Source organism: Cokeromyces recurvatus, assembly GCF_025118155.1.
Source record: "Cokeromyces recurvatus strain NRRL 2243 chromosome Unknown BX663scaffold_10, whole genome shotgun sequence".
Classification (NCBI taxonomy): Eukaryota; Fungi; Mucoromycota; class Mucoromycetes; order Mucorales; family Mucoraceae; genus Cokeromyces; species Cokeromyces recurvatus.
Window position 1 is genome coordinate 284841 of NW_026251396.1, and position 16198 is coordinate 301038.

Below are 16198 nucleotides of genomic sequence, written 5' to 3' on the forward strand. Positions count from 1 at the left end.
TATTTTTATTTTTTTTTAGTTCCACTGATAAACTCACATTTTAATTTGTTAAATTGTATTCAGAAAATTTGAAATTTATTATATAATAAAATGAAAAAGTCAGCAGAATGCTGCTATATAAGCGTTTTTTCCTTTTTTTTTTTTTTGTTCAAGGGGAGTGGAACATGATGTTTATTGCTTGTTTAAAAGAATGATCTTATTTGTCTCAATGGAACCTTTTTTTTTCTTAGTGTTCAATAGTAGAATAAAATTAAGATGTTATTATTAGTCTGTAGAATACAGAATATATTATTTATGACAACCATGTGCTACATTTCCAAAAGAGTAGTATTTAGTTGTAAAAGCTGCTTACTACCAAGAGGTATATTATTTAGCTTGGATATTTTTATTTTTATTTTTTTTTTTTTAGATCCTGTCAATGTATTTATTTATTTATTAAAATGAAGGCTATAAATAAGATATCTGTTTCTGTATTAATTAAACTTTCTTATTTCTTTATTTTTATTACTAGTCTTTGTATTTTTACTACTATTACTATTACTACTGCTATTGCTATTGCTACTGCTACTGCTACTACTGCTTGAAACGATCTATATAATAAAGTCTTGCTCTTTCTGTACTATCATTATTATTATCTTCTTTTTCACTACTAAACTTCAGCTATAGCAACTCCGCTTATTTTAGTTTGTTAATAATGTTCCTTGAGTTCTCTCCGTGATATTATTATATTATCGTGACTCTATTTATTAGTTTATTAAATTCTAATATAAAATAATAGGAATTGCTTCTTTTTTTATTTTTATTTTATTTTATTTTTTATTTTATCTATCTTTGTTTTTTTTTTCTTCTTTTTATAAATATAATATCAAATATGACAAAGGACCTTGATCATATGCTAAAAAATTTAGAAAAGCAAATAAAAGACTTTACTTTGGTACATATGAGTCTCCTTTTTTTCTTTTCTTGTGCATAACAATTTCCTCCTTTTCTTTTCTTTTTCTTTTTCTTTTTTTTTTTTTTTAATAATAATAATCGCTTTTTTTCTTTCTTAGACAATGGATAACCACCAACCTGTTGATACAATAGAGTCGTTTGGTTCAGGTACATTACTTTTTTTTATTTTTATTTTTATTTATTATTAAGAAATAAAAAAAAAATCTCAAAAAGAGTTAAACCTATCATTTTAATATAACATAGAAAAACATGACCGAAATGAGAATACAACTAGGAATTCAGACGATGTACCTTTACAACTTTATTATTCTAAAACCCATGCTATGCATGAAAATAAGCGTACATTTAAAGAAGAAAGTATGTCTACAGCTAGAGTCTTACAACGATCTCAAACCGCCCGTCGACCTGTTAATGTGAATACGGAGATGAATAAATTAAGCCAATCAAAATCAATGAGAGCACCAGCTGGAAGAAATAATAAATACAATAAGGAAAATGGTCATCTATCTGCTGAGGATGAAGAGCTTCGATTAGCTATGCAAAGAGCTTGGGCTGTATTAGAAACAAATAATAATAATGAAAATGGAATGGCAGAGGTAATAGATATATTTAGAGGTTCCCTATTTTTTTTTTTTTTTTTTTTTTTTTTTTTTTTAAGGAGACGAAATAATAATAATAATAATGTTTTATAGGCAACAGAACCACAACATTCAAAAGTATCAAATAATATGATGAGTAGTACAGGACGTATTCAAACTGTACCTTTAAAAACTTTAACAATTCGAATTTATATTGATGATGCAAAAACGTATAAGGCTGTACAGCTTACAAATCTTTTGACAACGGCTATGATTGTACAGTATTTAAGAAAGAAAGGCTTAATAGACAACTCTGATGATTGGGCTTTATTTGAAATTGATAATAGCCGGGGAGTAGGTAAAGATATACATAGATGTATTTATAGTTTACGGATTATGTTATAATAGTTTTTTTCTTTTCTATCATATTTACATATCTATTTTTTTAGAGAGACCTCTTCGTGAATGGGAAATTGTATTAAATGTATTAACTGCATGGGATGCGGATGCAAGTAATGCTCTTCTTGTAAAAAAATATTCATATCATCATACTTTAACTTCTGAGGTAAAAATAAAAATAAAAAAAAATAAAACAAAGAAAGAAAGAGAAAGAGAAAGAGAGAGAAAGAGAGAGAAAGAGAGCAAAACAGAAAAAGAGAGGGAGGCAAGGGAAGATGTGCTGAATGATAATTAATTAGATTACATGAATAGTGTGTTTTACAAAAGAAAATTGCTCCAATGCATGGTTGGTTATCTATAGAGTATAAGAAAGGAAAATGGCAAAAGAGATACTGCTTTATTAAAGAGAATGCTATTTATCATGCAAAAGATAATCAGGTAAATACTTGATAATAATTAGTTTAGTGTCATCATTTATTCATCATTAAGGACAAAATTAGGGAACTTCCTCTTCTATCTTATGTCATTTAGCTACTTATGATGTCTATACTTTATTTCAGCCTTTAAAGATTAGCCCAACTCCTTATTTGTTTGCTATCAAAGCTCAAGAGAAATCAAGCATGTTTGAAAAAGAAAGTGATTATATTCGATTTTTAGCTGTAGAAGATCAAACAGCTTTGAGAGATTGGGTTTTAAGTATCCGATGCGCAAAGGTAAATTTTTGAATAATATATAAAATAAAAAATAATCAACTTATATATATATTTTTTTTGTCTTAGAGTTATATTCAATATCAGCATTATCCTAACCGAGTGATAAACCCATTAGCTCCTATTTCATTAGAGTGTATATTAGAAGATCAATCCACAAATAGTATTCGAAGACATAAATCGACAAGAGATTTAAATAGTAATTATCATAAATTAGTAGAAGAACCACAGTCAAAGAATTCGTTACCTCGAAGTGATTCTACTCGTCGTACTGGAGGAAGCGAAAGGCGACCATCAGCAGCAGCAGCAGTTGCAGCAAACAATAATCCTACTCAAGGCCTTTCTCGTAACCCAACTTTAAAAAATAATACAGATGTCAGCAATAATAGTCTATCAGATGCTCCTTTAATTGATTGTTCTGGATCTCCGACATTTGCCAAAGGATCTTTGCTTGCCAGAGAAGAGCAACCAGATCAAATCCTTTATAGGCAACAACAACAACAACAGCAGCAGCAGGACTTACGTCAACAACACGAAGAAACGAGTAATACGTTAATTCATATTGAAGATCGTATCAAGTTTTCAAAAGGTTCATTGCTTGATCAAAAAGAAAATGGTCATAATTCAACTCCTGTCAAGATGTCAAGATCTGTAAGTACGCGTGAAGTTTCTTCATCCAATAATATAAATGGAGGAGAACATCGAAGACACGTATCTCTTCGAAGAAAGCCTACTACTGGCAAAAGATTACAACACTATGATGTACCCCTTCCAAACAATGCTGCTATTGCTTCTTTACCTTCACCATCTCCGCCAGCCTTACCCTCTCATAATATAAATATAAACAATACCATTACTACTACTGCTAATAATACTACTACTACTGCTACTACTACTTTGCTTCAAATAGACGATACACCAGAAAGATTTCATACAAGAGAATTACGTGAACGTCATGTCAAGCCTTTATTAGATTTTGATTCTGATAAAAGACTTACAACGAGAAAATAATAATAAAAATTATACACATATTATATTATACATATACAAATAGATACATATTGGGTTTTTTTTTCTTTAAAAAAAAAAAAAAGAAAGAGCATGTAAACTTATAGAGGGAGGGTTTACGCGTCTTTGTATATTTATATACAAATGCATTTTGTTTTTTATTCTTTCCTGCAGATAGAATCAATCTTATATAAGGCAATACATACACGAATAGGTATCTTCTTTTGAATGACCTCTATTCATCAATGTTAAAAGCATTATTTTTATTTTTGATATAAAAGCTTCCTTTTAAGATACAGTAGCAATATATTAAATAACATAATTTTGTTTTACTAAATTTACATCTTAATGATTTTTAAATATAAGATCTTTTATTTGGCTAGACATACATATATAAATATATGCATACATTCTTATTTGAAAAAAAAATAATAATAATAAAAATAAAAGAAAATAATTACATAATATCGCTATTATTACTACATTGGCGACTTTGATGTTGTACTATTATTATTGTTATTGTTATTATTATTGTTATTATTATTATTATCCTTTGCTGGTAATTTTCCACTCTTTTCTAGTTCAGCAATTTCAGCAGCAGCTATTGTACATAATACATCATTGTTAATTATCTTTTTTTTTTTTTTTTTTTTTTTTTTTTTTTTTTGTTTCTTGAACTTACTTAAAAATCTTCCACCTGGACCTCTTGGACGACGCATAGCATGTCGATGTCTACTTTCATGAAGATACGGCTTTCTTGTCCTTTCTAATTTATGCATCTCTTCGAGCTTTAAACGAGCTGCTCGTCTCTTAAGAATTCGATGATATTGTTTAGCATTTACGTATAAAGGTTCTTCTTCTACAACAACAGGTGCAGTGGGCACAACTACTAAAATAAGCTGTCAGATTTTTTTTATCATTCTATTATTATCATTATCGTTATCGTTATCATTGTTATATATATATTACCCTGAGTTGGCTGTGCTGTTGCAGTCATCATACTAGTAGGCTAGAAAAGTATATATATATATATATATATGTATAAGCCTATATACAATACACATTTGAAGAAACAAAAGAAAAAAAACTCGTTACCATAGAAACATGTTGCTGAGCATAACTCAAATGTGGTTGTTGCGGTGGTTGTGGCGGTTGTGGTGGTTGCTGTGGTGGTTGAGCTTGTGGTGGTTGCCTTGAATAACCTACTATAGGTGAGCTATGTACATCGGCCTACGAAATAGAGTACATATAGTACATATATAAAATAAATGACTCCCTTCTATAAAAAAAAAAATGTATCAAATAAATACCATAGCGTCTCGGGAATTAGCTGGTTGAGATGTGGCTTGCAGTTGTTGATTTTGACCAGCATTAGGATCATCATAGGAATTCATTTTTTATTGTTCCTTAAATATATGCAACAGTACAATAAGTAAAAAAAATATATATATTGCGGAGAGTGAGACCTGTCAAGTAACTGAAGAGCAAATATGATAGGGCAATAGTATCTCCCAATCAAAAGGAAAACAAAATAAAAAGAAATAACAAAAGGAGGGGGGTGTAAAAGAGAAAAAGAATTGTGAAAAAAAAAAACATTTTTTAAATTACTTCGTTTGATTCGTTAGGACTTATTTAAATTTCCGGGCATATTCGTATCATCTAATTGGGTAGAAAATAATGACGTAAACAATTATATTTTTATCACAAATTTATTTTAATCAAACAGTATTTTTTTTTTTTTTTTTTTTTTTTTTAGACTTCTTGTCTCGTACATAAATATGAAGGAACATGAATCAAGATTACCAGAAAAGGGAGGGGGAGGGGGAAGGCTTTTTTTTTCTCGATAATCTAAGAAGTATGTCTTGTATGCAATATGATTTTCAACATCAATACACTTGCTTTTCTAACGTATGTTTTTATAATTTATCTGACTTTGATATTTGTTGTATTGTTCCTACATCAGCTTTATTTAGTATGCTGGTATTATTGTATATGGTTACACGTAAGTAACCGTTTAATATTAAGTTTATCAGCCGTTCCACTGGCTGCTTGATTTTGGATCAAATACAACATCAGCATAAAATAACCGAAAAACAGTAGCAGTCATGATATATACAACTACTATCCAACGACGAAGTTTAACCCAATTAAACTACAGATTATAGAAGGGTTTGATGACTACACTTCTACAGAGTTCTTTTGTTCTTGTATGAAAATAGTAGCAGTGTCTATTGCTGTTTACAGCATCATAGTATAAAAAAAACAAAATCCCACTCCTCTCCCTTCCCCTCATTGCTAAAACTAGTTGACCAACAAGTTTTAGTTAATAAATATTTAATCAAAAGAAAGTAGCATCAATTCGCTTTAAGCACTACATGAGATAGAGTTGAGAATCTAAAAGTACTATTATTATTATATTATTTTATTTTATTTTTGAGCTGTAATTTGTTCTATGCGCTTTATATAAGTATCGAGAAAAAAAATTGATGTTATAGTTCGTTTGTAATTACACATTTTTTCCCTTTATCTTCTTCGTGATAAACGTTGTTTTCCAAAAATACGCACTTCTTGTCTGTGTCTATAAAATGAGCTTATACCAATAGAATGTAATCGCATTTTGTATACTACACAGAAAATATTTATAATCTTTATGGAAGAGGGATGCCATGGTTTTATGATTTATAGCTTCATTTAATTGAATAGACAGTTATACTATTTTACCATCTATTTTTGCATTAATTCTCTCTATAATATCCTTTAATAATATAACTTCTTCTTCTTCTTATTTTTTTCGATAGTCTTTGCATATCATAATTGAATAGCTCCTTTTACTGTTAAGGATTATTATTATGCAAGTAAATTCAAAAACATATATTTTTTTTTCCGTGTACAGTACAACTTCTGGCGTTTTTAAACTCAACATATGAATTATAAACGCGCTTAAAGAAAAAGGTTCAAACTTAAAACACGTTCCTTTTTAATTATTATTATTATCATTTATCATATATTAACTTTATTCGAAATGACACAGCGTGGGTTATTTATTGTAGTAGAAGGCTGCGATCGATCTGGGAAATCAACTCACTGTGCTAAACTTGTTGAAAAATTAAACAGTAATGGAATAGATGCAGAGTTGATTAAGTTTCCTGGTAAGAAAAAAAAAAAAAAGCCTTACAATTCTCCTTTTTTTTAATAATTATAGTATATAATGATTAAAAGACAGAACAACACAGACAGGAAAGATGATCGATAGCTATCTTCAACAAAAAAGTGATCTTGATGACCATGCCATTCATCTTTTATTTTCTGCTAATCGTTGGGAAGCAATGTAAAAATACATATTATATATATATGTGTGTGTGTGTGTATAAATGCTTGTTACGTATCATGAACACTTGTTTAATTATTCTAGGAAGATTTTGTTTGAAAAACTTAAAAATGGAAAAACATTAGTAGTTGATAGATATGCATTTTCAGGTGTTGCATTTTCTTCAGCAAAAGGTTTAGATTTAGAATGGTGTAAAAATCCAGATATTGGATTATTAACGCCTGATTTGGTTTTATTTCTTGATTTGGACATTAATGAAGCAGAAAAAAGAGGTGGTTTTGGTGAAGAACGCTATGAAAAGAGAGAATTACAGATTAAAGTAAGAGAAGAATTTATGAAATTAAAGGATGAGTCTTGGAAGGTAAAAAAAAAGATAACAATAGTAATAATAATAATAATAAAAAGACAGTCTTTAATATTTATCAACTGTATATAATAGTTGATTAATGCTGGTCAATCTAAAGAAAAAGTAGAACAAGATATTTGGGCTGTAATTGAGGAAGCAAGAAACTCACTTGATACAACCAAATCTTTACAATACAATTTATGGAAATAGGCTGAATAAAAAAATTGGATTCTTTTAAATTATATTATCAAAATATAACAAGTCTCATTCTATTAAATCACAGTGTAAATAGCAAGATTTAGTTTAAACTATTCCAACAATGATTGACCTATAGGAATTTCAATAAAAGGATTACTTTTTTCACGATTATAAATAACTGAGCCACGAAGAATAGTTTGATCAACAATGCCGTAGAGTGTCTTGCCAATATAAGGTGATGCTTTATTTTTAAAATAGACGTCATCAACATGGATTTTAAAAGTGAAATCTGGACGCCAAATGACAAAATCACCGTCATAACCTACTTGAATTTTACCTTTTTTATGATCTAATGTAGCTCTTTTGGCTGGAAATAAACTTAACCATTGTGCTATTTTTTGAGGGCTAAAAAAAAAATGCAATATTAGATCTAATCTTTCTATCCTAAGAGATATGTATTCATAACTAACCTGGCTCCACGTTTATGACATTCAGTCCAAAGAATAGATAATCCAAATTGGACACTAGCAATGCCTCCCCATGCTTGATTAAAATTACCTGTTACTGTTTTCTTGAGTTTTGCAGTACAAGGTGAATGGTCGCTTACAACATAATCAATAGTTCCATCCAATAAAGCTTCCCATAGCTTTTCACGATTGGATGCTTCACGAATAGGAGGGCAACACTTATAATAGGTAGCCCCATCTTCAATATCTTCAGCGGTAAAATAAAGGTAATGGAAGCATGTTTCAACAGTAAGAGGAATACCTTCTTGCTTTGCAGCGCGGATTAAAGGAATGGCAGAAGCAGCAGATAGGTGAACTATATGTGTATTTACAGGTTTACCCTGATCATAATACTCTTTGCAAAGACGAATAATCATATAAATCGCATTTGTTTCTAATTCTTCAGGACGAGATTTTAAAAAGCTAGTGTATGCCTTTTGATCATCATCATCATCATCGTCATCCTTATGTTGAAGGGACTTTTGGCATCCTTCCAGTTCTGCGTGAAATAATAATACTCGATCTGAATTGATCATTCTGTCCATTGCTAAACGTATCTCAGCTTCATTTACACAAGGAAATTCAATTACTCCACTTTCCATCAGGAAACATTTAAAGCCACGAACCCCTTTTTGAATTAAAGCAGGCAATTCATTAGCATTATCAGGTACAACTCCGCCCCAAAAGCCAACATCCACATGACATTGGCCCTTGGCTGCATTTAATTTTATATTCAAATTTTCTACTGTGGTAGTTGGAGGAATAGCATTCAATGGCATATCAATGACTGTTGTCACACCACCTGCAGCAGCAGCTTTTGTACCCGTTTCAAATCCTTCCCACTCTGTTCGTCCAGGCTCATTCAAATGAACTATAATAATATATTCAAATAACTTCTTTTCAGTCTATATATATGTTAAGAAATGGCACACACAAACCATGAGCATCAACTAAGCCAGACATTAATAATTGATCATGATTTAATTCTATTATTTCTGTATCAATATCAACTAAAGAAGATATACATTGCCTATTTCCAAGAGCAATTTCAATGATCTTTCCAGTAGTTTTATCAACAAGCACTTGAGCTGATCCTTGTGTATGTAGAGGAGAAAGAATAGCATTTGGTGCCTTAATAAGTAAGTATCGGTTTAGTTCAGTAATAGTCATAATGAAAGAGGAAAAAGAAAAGAAAAGAAAAACAGACGACAATAGTATTAAGGGAAAAAAAAGAAAATAAAAAATAAAAAAGAAAATAAAGGCAGATTAGAGGAAAATACTGCATATATATTTATAGATAATATATAAAAAATACCATCTATTTTAATGATTAAAGAACACTATCTTCAAAGATAACGTCTTTCATTTCATTGGTTTATATTTTATATCATATGAACATATCTTGATTATTTTATTTAAATAATATAGCGTATATTACTTAGTATATGCTTATTTTCTATTATACAGAAGAAGATATTCATCATTTTATATCTTTATTGTTGGCTAAAAATGATATTCCCAACAGATCCAGTTTCTTTTTTCGAAAATACTTTCAGAATTTCGTTAAATTGGCTTTGTTCATATGTACTCTTCCGAATATCTTCACTGTATATCATATCGATATCATTTGACTGTAATGTTATTCTTCTTTTTATGTTTTCTGTAGAACGTAAACGTCGAATACGTTCAACTTCATCTTCTATATCATCTGGATGCTGTCCATCAGTAGAATCAAGGGTAGGATCATTATAATCTTCATCATGAAACCATAGATATCGTTCATGTTTAAAGTCCTCAAGTACTGCATTATCATCTTTTTGCCAGTTCCAATATAATAATGTAGCCTGTAAACCCTGATAGCATGAATACCTTTCTTTAGGATCTTTGACAAGTAGATTTGATATGAGGTCTTTAGCTATATACATATATAGGTAAGCATGCGTATACATATCATATTTAATAGATCATTTCTTACCTATATTACTAACATGCGCAAGTTCTTTCATATTTAAATCAAGTTGACTATTTAAAATAGCCTTTTTTACATTGTTTTCACTATCTATATCTTTAATAAAAGGATGAATTCCGGATAACATATAATAAAACATGATACCAGCTGCCCAACAATCTACTTTTTCATCAAAGCCTTGATTATCAAACATTTCTGGCGAAGTATTACTATAATAAATATTAGTTTTAATTATTATATAATATAAATATATTACCTAGGTGTACCGTAGTAATAGTTTAGATGTTTTTCATTTATCCTTGGTTTATAGATAGCCAAGCCAAAATCAGAAATAACAGCTCTTGGTCTGTGTCCATAGCTTGACAATAAGATATTCTCAGTCTAAAATATGACATGAATTTATCTATTTTTAATAATAATAATAAAAAAATAATTCATTATATGGTATACCTTCACATCTATTCAATTTATAAAAATCAATTTATTATATTTTACTTGTGTTTTTTTTTTTTTTTTTTACATGTCTTCTTACCAAAATGTATGATATCTTTTTTATGAATATACTGTGTATATAATGTATATAGTTAGTATACTTGGTTTTATCTTTGAAATGTTATATAATTACATGAAGTCCAGATAACACTTGTTTAACAATAAAAGTAGCATCTTTCTCTTTTAATAATCCTTTTCTCATCATTCGTTCATAGAGTGTTCCCCCTGTATACCTTTTTTTTTATTTATTCATTTATACGAGTCAGTTGATAAAAAATAAATAAATAGATAGAATTCATAACTTACGTACAATGGAAAAAATGAATAAATATAAGCATCATTAGGATCGTCTGAATACTGAGCCACCATAGATAATACATTGGCCTATTTAATACAGTATCATAAATAGGTCTGTGTTCTTTATAGTTTTATATTTTCCCCTTACATGTTTATTGCTTTTCAATATTTCAGTTTCTAATTGAAATGCTTTGATTGTATTTGGGTAAATTGATTTCTTCGTTTTTCTACATGCTAATTGATATCTTGGTTGTGCCATATCATATGCCAAAGAGACCTCTGCTTGACTACCATAACCTATTAACATACTAGTAGTAGTTACTGTAATTGTCCTTTCAGGTTTTGTTTGTTGATTAGGATAAAGCAGTAAACCAGGCTTAAAACTCTAGAGATAACAAATGTATATATATAAGTTTCTTTAAGATTATACTATCGACATTTATTAAGATATACCATGATGACAGGAATAAAATAAGAAAGATCTGCATTCACTTGAATATATATCATGTCTAATTATCATTTTTGAAATAAGCTCCTGTCCCTTCCCCCCTTTTTTTTTTCTTTCACATATATAAAACATAAAAAAAAAAAACTTACTTAAATGACCTGAAACAAAGGAAATAACACAACTGGGGAAAAGAATAACTGTTTTATTATATCCTATTAACTTTCCATTCACTATGAAGCAAAATATAAGATCAAAAGGCTTATCCCAGGGAATCACACTTTAATAACGCATTCCAGCAAGTAAATGCAGTATATTTTTTTTTTCTTTTTAAAGTGGGATCATCAATTTTTATAAAGAAAATAGAAGAGATGCGAGCTTATAATGAAGACTTATTTGGGAATATATATGTATATATATATATTTTTTTTTCCCCTTTACTGACACATAATGGATATGATGATCTCTTTCTAAAATGTGTTTATATACATTTTATATATATTTATGTAACTTACAATAGGTTCCATTTTTACTTAAATCCTATAGTTTAACAAAATTAGATATAAACGCATGTAAGATTTGTATCTATTATCAGCTTACTGTTATATATGTAATGTTAATATCATAAGAAATGCATGTCTAAAAGGAGTATTGGTTAATAATTTTCTTCTTTTATATACATAGATGTATATCAAAAGTTACTGAGAATATCTTGCAATGATAACTTGATATTATATCTATGGGTATAACTACATCACTTTTTTTTTCATAGTCTAGTTAGTTATTTATTTCTTTTTTTTTTTTTTATCTTAAGCATCATTACTTTTTGGGATGTTTTCCAATCCGAAGTTTAGAATTTGCTTTAATGGGTAAATCTAAGAAAAAAAGGAGATTAAAAAGCTTTCTTTGAAATTAAAAAAAAAAAAAAAAAAAGATGCATCATAAAATCTATAAAATTCGCCATTTTACATAGATCTTGTGTATTTTTGTGTGCGCCTCTCAGAATTCCTACGATATCTGACATTACGTATTCTTCATTTTGTAACATCTATATTAACAAAAAATGAAATAAACTAGAATACATGAAATAAAAAAAGAAAGAAAAAACATATTTGTGACTTGTAATATTTGATGAGAGGAAGAGTTAGGAATTGATGTTGTATTACGATTAACTTCTGAGTTTTATTATTGTTATTATTATTTTGATTTTTTTTTAAATCTTTTTGGCAATGAGCGTGTAGCGACGAAATAAATGCGCAATATTGCCCGAGCCAGTTATAAAGGGGAAGAATAAAAACCTTGATAAAGGGTAAGGGAAAAAAAGAAAACGAGAAGAAAAACGAAAAGAGCCGTATTTTGGAATTAAGAGAAAATATAAGGAGGAAAAAGCGAAAAAAGTGAGAAGAAACAATTTAAATACAAACCAGATCAAAGGGACTAGGAAGACACACACTATTACTTGGACAACCAATTCAATAGCTTGAGACCAGGATCAACAGGATCAGGAGGAAATTCATCATGGAAGTAGTAATCAAGTTCATGTAGAATTGTACAAAGAATAGGCCATAAAGTATACCAGCTCGTACAATCAGAAGGACGACAAGGTTTATGTAGTGGAAGCAAGTTGAGAAGGAACGAGGTGGAATCTTCGACTGAAGTAGGCATGTAGAGACGTTGATGTACATGTAAGCACTCAATAGCATGTTGCTGGCTCCAATTATGAGACGGATGAAAGATACATTCTTTAGGTTTACCACCAGGTAGCCAGCCAAGTCTCCATCGAAGCACTCAGCTACGTTCCGAAGTAGTTATCGGTAAGTAAAGGATGGGATCCAATTCGGGAGTGGGGCGTGAAGAAGACAATAGGATGGAGTTGAGTTGAGTTGATTTGATTTAGTGTCTTGATGAAGGGTTTGAAATCGATCATCTAGAAATTTAGCACGAAGAGTGTAGAATTGTTTTCGATCGAACGCTGAGTTGATTGGTGAGCATAGGCATTTCCACATTGTAGTTTGAGCCAATTTATACCAGTGGGAATGGCTATTTGAGAGCTGAACATGAGGCAAAAGATGGGCAAGAAGAGTATCTGCTGGTAATTGAGAAGTTCAAAAGAGGTATTGCGCTTGGAGGACTGCAATATGGGACTTCATGGATGGGAGGTTGACAAGATGAAGCATGACTTTCGCTGAGGACCGCGAGTGACCACCAACGATACGTCGAATGCATGAATTTTGAAAGGTATCCAGTTCTTTGGTAAGTTTAGCAGAGAGAGAACTGATTGCAAGACCATAATCTAAGTGAGAACGAACCATTTGACTATAAAAACGATATGTAAGCAGAGGTAGAAAACCGTTGGAGTTAAGACCAATAGAAGCAAGTTGATTCATAGTGAAAGAGGCTTTATTGATATTATGTTGGATTAAAGCAGCATAGTCAAGTAGACCACCAGATTTTATAGGAACACCAAGATAGGAAAAGGAGGATTCTTTGGAAATAGCAGTACCATAAGGCCAAAAGAAAGGAGAGAAAGAAGAATGGAAGAAAAGAAAGGAGAGAAAGAAACGAAAGAAGAGGAGAGACAAAAAAGCGAAACAGAAAGACAAAGTGAGTATACTAGCATCAAAGCAAAGAGACAAACACTATATTCATCAACTATTATTTTAGGAACACCAAGAAGCTTTGGAAGCCCCGACCTTTCAAATACGACAAGAGTAAATTGCCTGTTATAGCTTTCGGAAATGACATGTTCGGAAAAGACGGTGTACATTTGAAGGCCCTCAGGGTGAGAGTAAGAGGAGTTCTTTACAAACAACTCAAAATAAGACAGAAAACAGGAGAACTTTTACTTGCTTCTGTAGATGAGTTCAAGACTTCAAAGGTACAACAAAATTTACCGAAACTGGTTAAAGAATAATTTATTAATACTGTAAATATAGACCTGTCATTCATGTCTTCAAACATGCTTGATTGATGCTTACATTGGGTTGCACAGTGTTCAAACCTGCCAAAGTTGCGGAATAATGTGGTAACGTGACGTTAACGCGTCAAAAAATATATTCAATATCTCAAGACAAGTGTTTGTTGGTCATGGGCGTCCACGGGAGTTCACGAGAGAACAATAGGTCTTGTTTTTTTTTATATCGCCGTCTCGTACACGGTTTCTCTTGTTAAAGAGATTTAGATATTTACAGGTATGCTGTATCTATTTTTTTTTCATCTAGAAAAAAGCTAACATTTTGTCTCAATTTAACTTATCCTCCTCTATCCCATTTTCATTTGGGTGTCCTATTTTCGTATTTCTGTCCCAATTTTCCTGCTATTATCCTAATTCTGCAGCCGTGTCCCAATTTAATTTTTGAATGACCCAATTATTTTTTTATTGGCCCAGCCTAGTTTCCCAGACTGTAACTATTGTAATAGAAGATAATAAATATAGCGACAGTCGTCAAGGTATATAGTATTATTACTTTCTTTCTTTCTCTCTTTTTTTTTTAAAAAAAAAAAGAAAAACTTATATAAAGCATGTTATAGTAATTATAAAACATGAATTAAATATGTATTATTACAATGAATTAAGTTTGGTGTACCTGTCTCTGGTTATTTTATTAACCTTAATCAGTTTAAACATAGTTGAATGATTCATGTTTTAAATCTACATTGTTCAGATTCCTTATAGCAATGCACTCAAAAGTAATTATATTCGTTTCTTTCTTTCTTTACTATCTTCTTTCTCACTTACACATGCATTAACAAAAAGTACAAGAGACTGATTGTTATATACAAAAATTGAAATGACCAGGACAAGTTAGAAGAGCAAAGTCAAGTCTTGGAGTTATTGATGTAGGAGCAGAATAGATGGATAAAAATTCCAGATGGCACTTCTATCAAAAGATATAGTAATTTAATTTGAGATTATCAAGTATATTTGTTTGAATTATTGACCTTATAAATCTAACTGTCAATTTAAAAGCTTCAGTGAGCACTGTTGTATTCCAGGTATTATATCAGCTCTAATTACAACAATAGATAAATTTATATGTGATGTAGTCCTCATGTCTAGATCAATTATTTAGATATAGATACCAATATATATATAGCTTTCGTTATATTATATAAAGACTTATTCATTACTATTTGCATAGATACTCTCAGGATCAAGTTATATAAGAACAATAATTATCAGAACATTGCATTTAATCAGATCAGGCCATATCCGAACATATTTTTTTTAATTGACATGGATAAAAACTTAATTTATACATACACATATTGTATTATTGGATAGATGTCGTACATATCACGAACTAAGCTTTGTTCCGTACAATTCTTAAATAATGATATTTAAAATTATGTATAAAAATATCCTTTAATAATAAATTTGAAATAATAGAATAATCCGATCTTAAATATCTTTGAGCAGTAAGTGTATCTGATCAAACAAGTATATGTACATAGAGATAGAGATAGATTTGTCATATTTTTTGGCAAGTGCGCTATTATACTAAATAAATCGCATGACAATAGTTTTATTAGCCACAAGTGGCTTTTAAAGAAAAAGAAAGAAAGAAGTCTATTTATTCATTCATAAAAGTATTTGCTAATTATTGATAATTCAAATATTTTGTTGAATGCATTCAATATGCAAAATTATACAAATTTATTCTGCTGTAACATCTTGTGCTTTTATATATTTTTTTTTTAAAAAAAAAAATAAAAGAAGAAAAGACCTTCCTCCTCCTTTTTTTTTTTCCCCCTCCTCCTTTTTAAGGGATGGAATAACTATAATATAGAAATCCAACAAGTATCACATTGCATATCGGAATGAAGATAACCGAGATTACCTCAGGAACAACATGTGGTTATTTACTACAAGATCCTCAAGCATTTTCCTCATTGTATAAAAATAAAAGACATCTTATATATTCATATATAATTCAATGATAAATAATCCCTTCATAATAATGCAAT

The 16198-nt window shown here is 29.9% G+C and overlaps 7 protein-coding genes across 7 annotated transcripts; 3 read left to right on the forward strand and 4 right to left on the reverse strand.

Annotated features, from left to right (window-relative positions):
- Window positions 1-826: 826 nt before the first annotated feature.
- On the forward strand, window positions 827-3720 carry BX663DRAFT_560507 (uncharacterized protein). The gene is made up of 8 exons (XM_051531893.1): window positions 827-934; window positions 1053-1101; window positions 1198-1550; window positions 1647-1890; window positions 1982-2097; window positions 2244-2369; window positions 2432-2644; window positions 2711-3720. Exons 1-8 carry the CDS (start codon window positions 872-874, stop codon window positions 3650-3652), a joined length of 2106 nt encoding a protein of 701 aa, XP_051383513.1. The 5' UTR covers window positions 827-871; the 3' UTR covers window positions 3653-3720.
- A 472-nt stretch (window positions 3721-4192) lies between these two features.
- Window positions 4193-4767, reverse strand: BX663DRAFT_453072 (CCAAT-binding transcription factor (CBF-B/NF-YA) subunit B-domain-containing protein; the record flags this gene model as incomplete). The annotated part of the gene is made up of 3 exons (XM_051523798.1): window positions 4619-4767; window positions 4332-4538; window positions 4193-4250 (listed from the first exon to the last, which is right to left on the reverse strand). Coding segments are annotated over exons 1-3 (294 nt in total), but the record flags the coding sequence as incomplete, so codon positions are not given.
- On the reverse strand, window positions 4193-5199 carry BX663DRAFT_506763 (uncharacterized protein). Its single transcript, XM_051527238.1, has 5 exons — window positions 4960-5199; window positions 4856-4921; window positions 4619-4658; window positions 4332-4538; window positions 4193-4250 (listed from the first exon to the last, which is right to left on the reverse strand). The coding sequence occupies exons 1-3, from the start codon at window positions 5031-5033 to the stop codon at window positions 4646-4648; spliced, it is 153 nt and encodes a 50-aa protein (XP_051383514.1). The 5' UTR covers window positions 5034-5199; the 3' UTR covers window positions 4193-4250; window positions 4332-4538; window positions 4619-4645.
- Window positions 5200-6622: 1423 nt separating this feature from the next.
- Window positions 6623-7747, forward strand: BX663DRAFT_32946 (putative thymidylate kinase). Its single transcript, XM_051522121.1, has 4 exons — window positions 6623-6798; window positions 6869-6977; window positions 7062-7338; window positions 7417-7747. The coding sequence occupies exons 1-4, from the start codon at window positions 6672-6674 to the stop codon at window positions 7531-7533; spliced, it is 630 nt and encodes a 209-aa protein (XP_051383516.1). The 5' UTR covers window positions 6623-6671; the 3' UTR covers window positions 7534-7747.
- BX663DRAFT_471424 (allantoinase) lies at window positions 7632-9259 on the reverse strand (the record flags this gene model as incomplete). Its single annotated transcript, XM_051524150.1, has 3 exons — window positions 8966-9259; window positions 7992-8898; window positions 7632-7926 (listed from the first exon to the last, which is right to left on the reverse strand). The coding sequence occupies exons 1-3, from the start codon at window positions 9195-9197 to the stop codon at window positions 7632-7634; spliced, it is 1434 nt and encodes a 477-aa protein (XP_051383517.1). The 5' UTR covers window positions 9198-9259.
- Window positions 9260-9407: 148 nt separating this feature from the next.
- Window positions 9408-11656, reverse strand: BX663DRAFT_506771 (kinase-like domain-containing protein). Its single transcript, XM_051527239.1, has 10 exons — window positions 11383-11656; window positions 11239-11294; window positions 10934-11170; window positions 10799-10872; window positions 10622-10721; window positions 10529-10559; window positions 10447-10454; window positions 10253-10377; window positions 10003-10205; window positions 9408-9942 (listed from the first exon to the last, which is right to left on the reverse strand). The coding sequence occupies exons 2-10, from the start codon at window positions 11290-11292 to the stop codon at window positions 9521-9523; spliced, it is 1254 nt and encodes a 417-aa protein (XP_051383518.1). The 5' UTR covers window positions 11293-11294; window positions 11383-11656; the 3' UTR covers window positions 9408-9520.
- A 2316-nt stretch (window positions 11657-13972) lies between these two features.
- BX663DRAFT_506796 (uncharacterized protein) lies at window positions 13973-14355 on the forward strand (the record flags this gene model as incomplete). Its single annotated transcript, XM_051527240.1, has 1 exon — window positions 13973-14355. A coding segment is annotated over one exon (172 nt), but the record flags the coding sequence as incomplete, so codon positions are not given.
- Between the last annotated feature and the right edge of the window lie 1843 nt (window positions 14356-16198).

What these genes read in the sequence shown, in the direction of transcription:
- BX663DRAFT_560507 (XM_051531893.1), top strand. Translation starts at nt 872, where the DNA reads ATGACAAAGGACCTTGATCATATGCTAAAAAATTTAGAAAAGCAAATA. An exon ending in ATCATACTTTAACTTCTGAG is followed by an intron (nt 2,098 to 2,243) that starts GTAAAAATAAAA and finishes TTACATGAATAG; the next exon opens with TGTGTTTTACAAAAGAAAAT. An exon ending in ATCATGCAAAAGATAATCAG is followed by an intron (nt 2,370 to 2,431) that starts GTAAATACTTGA and finishes GGACAAAATTAG; the next exon opens with GGAACTTCCTCTTCTATCTT.
- BX663DRAFT_506763 (XM_051527238.1), bottom strand. Translation starts at nt 5,033, where the DNA reads ATGATGATCCTAATGCTGGTCAAAATCAACAACTGCAAGCCACATCTC. An exon ending in CTAATTCCCGAGACGCTATG is followed by an intron (nt 4,922 to 4,959) that starts GTATTTATTTGA and finishes TATAGAAGGGAG; the next exon opens with TCATTTATTTTATATATGTA.
- BX663DRAFT_32946 (XM_051522121.1), top strand. Translation starts at nt 6,672, where the DNA reads ATGACACAGCGTGGGTTATTTATTGTAGTAGAAGGCTGCGATCGATCT. An exon ending in AGAGTTGATTAAGTTTCCTG is followed by an intron (nt 6,799 to 6,868) that starts GTAAGAAAAAAA and finishes AATGATTAAAAG; the next exon opens with ACAGAACAACACAGACAGGA. An exon ending in GCTAATCGTTGGGAAGCAAT is followed by an intron (nt 6,978 to 7,061) that starts GTAAAAATACAT and finishes TAATTATTCTAG; the next exon opens with GAAGATTTTGTTTGAAAAAC.
- BX663DRAFT_506771 (XM_051527239.1), bottom strand. Translation starts at nt 11,292, where the DNA reads ATGATATATATTCAAGTGAATGCAGATCTTTCTTATTTTATTCCTGTC. An exon ending in ATTTTATTCCTGTCATCATG is followed by an intron (nt 11,171 to 11,238) that starts GTATATCTTAAT and finishes TGTTATCTCTAG; the next exon opens with AGTTTTAAGCCTGGTTTACT. An exon ending in TATTGAAAAGCAATAAACAT is followed by an intron (nt 10,873 to 10,933) that starts GTAAGGGGAAAA and finishes TGTATTAAATAG; the next exon opens with GCCAATGTATTATCTATGGT.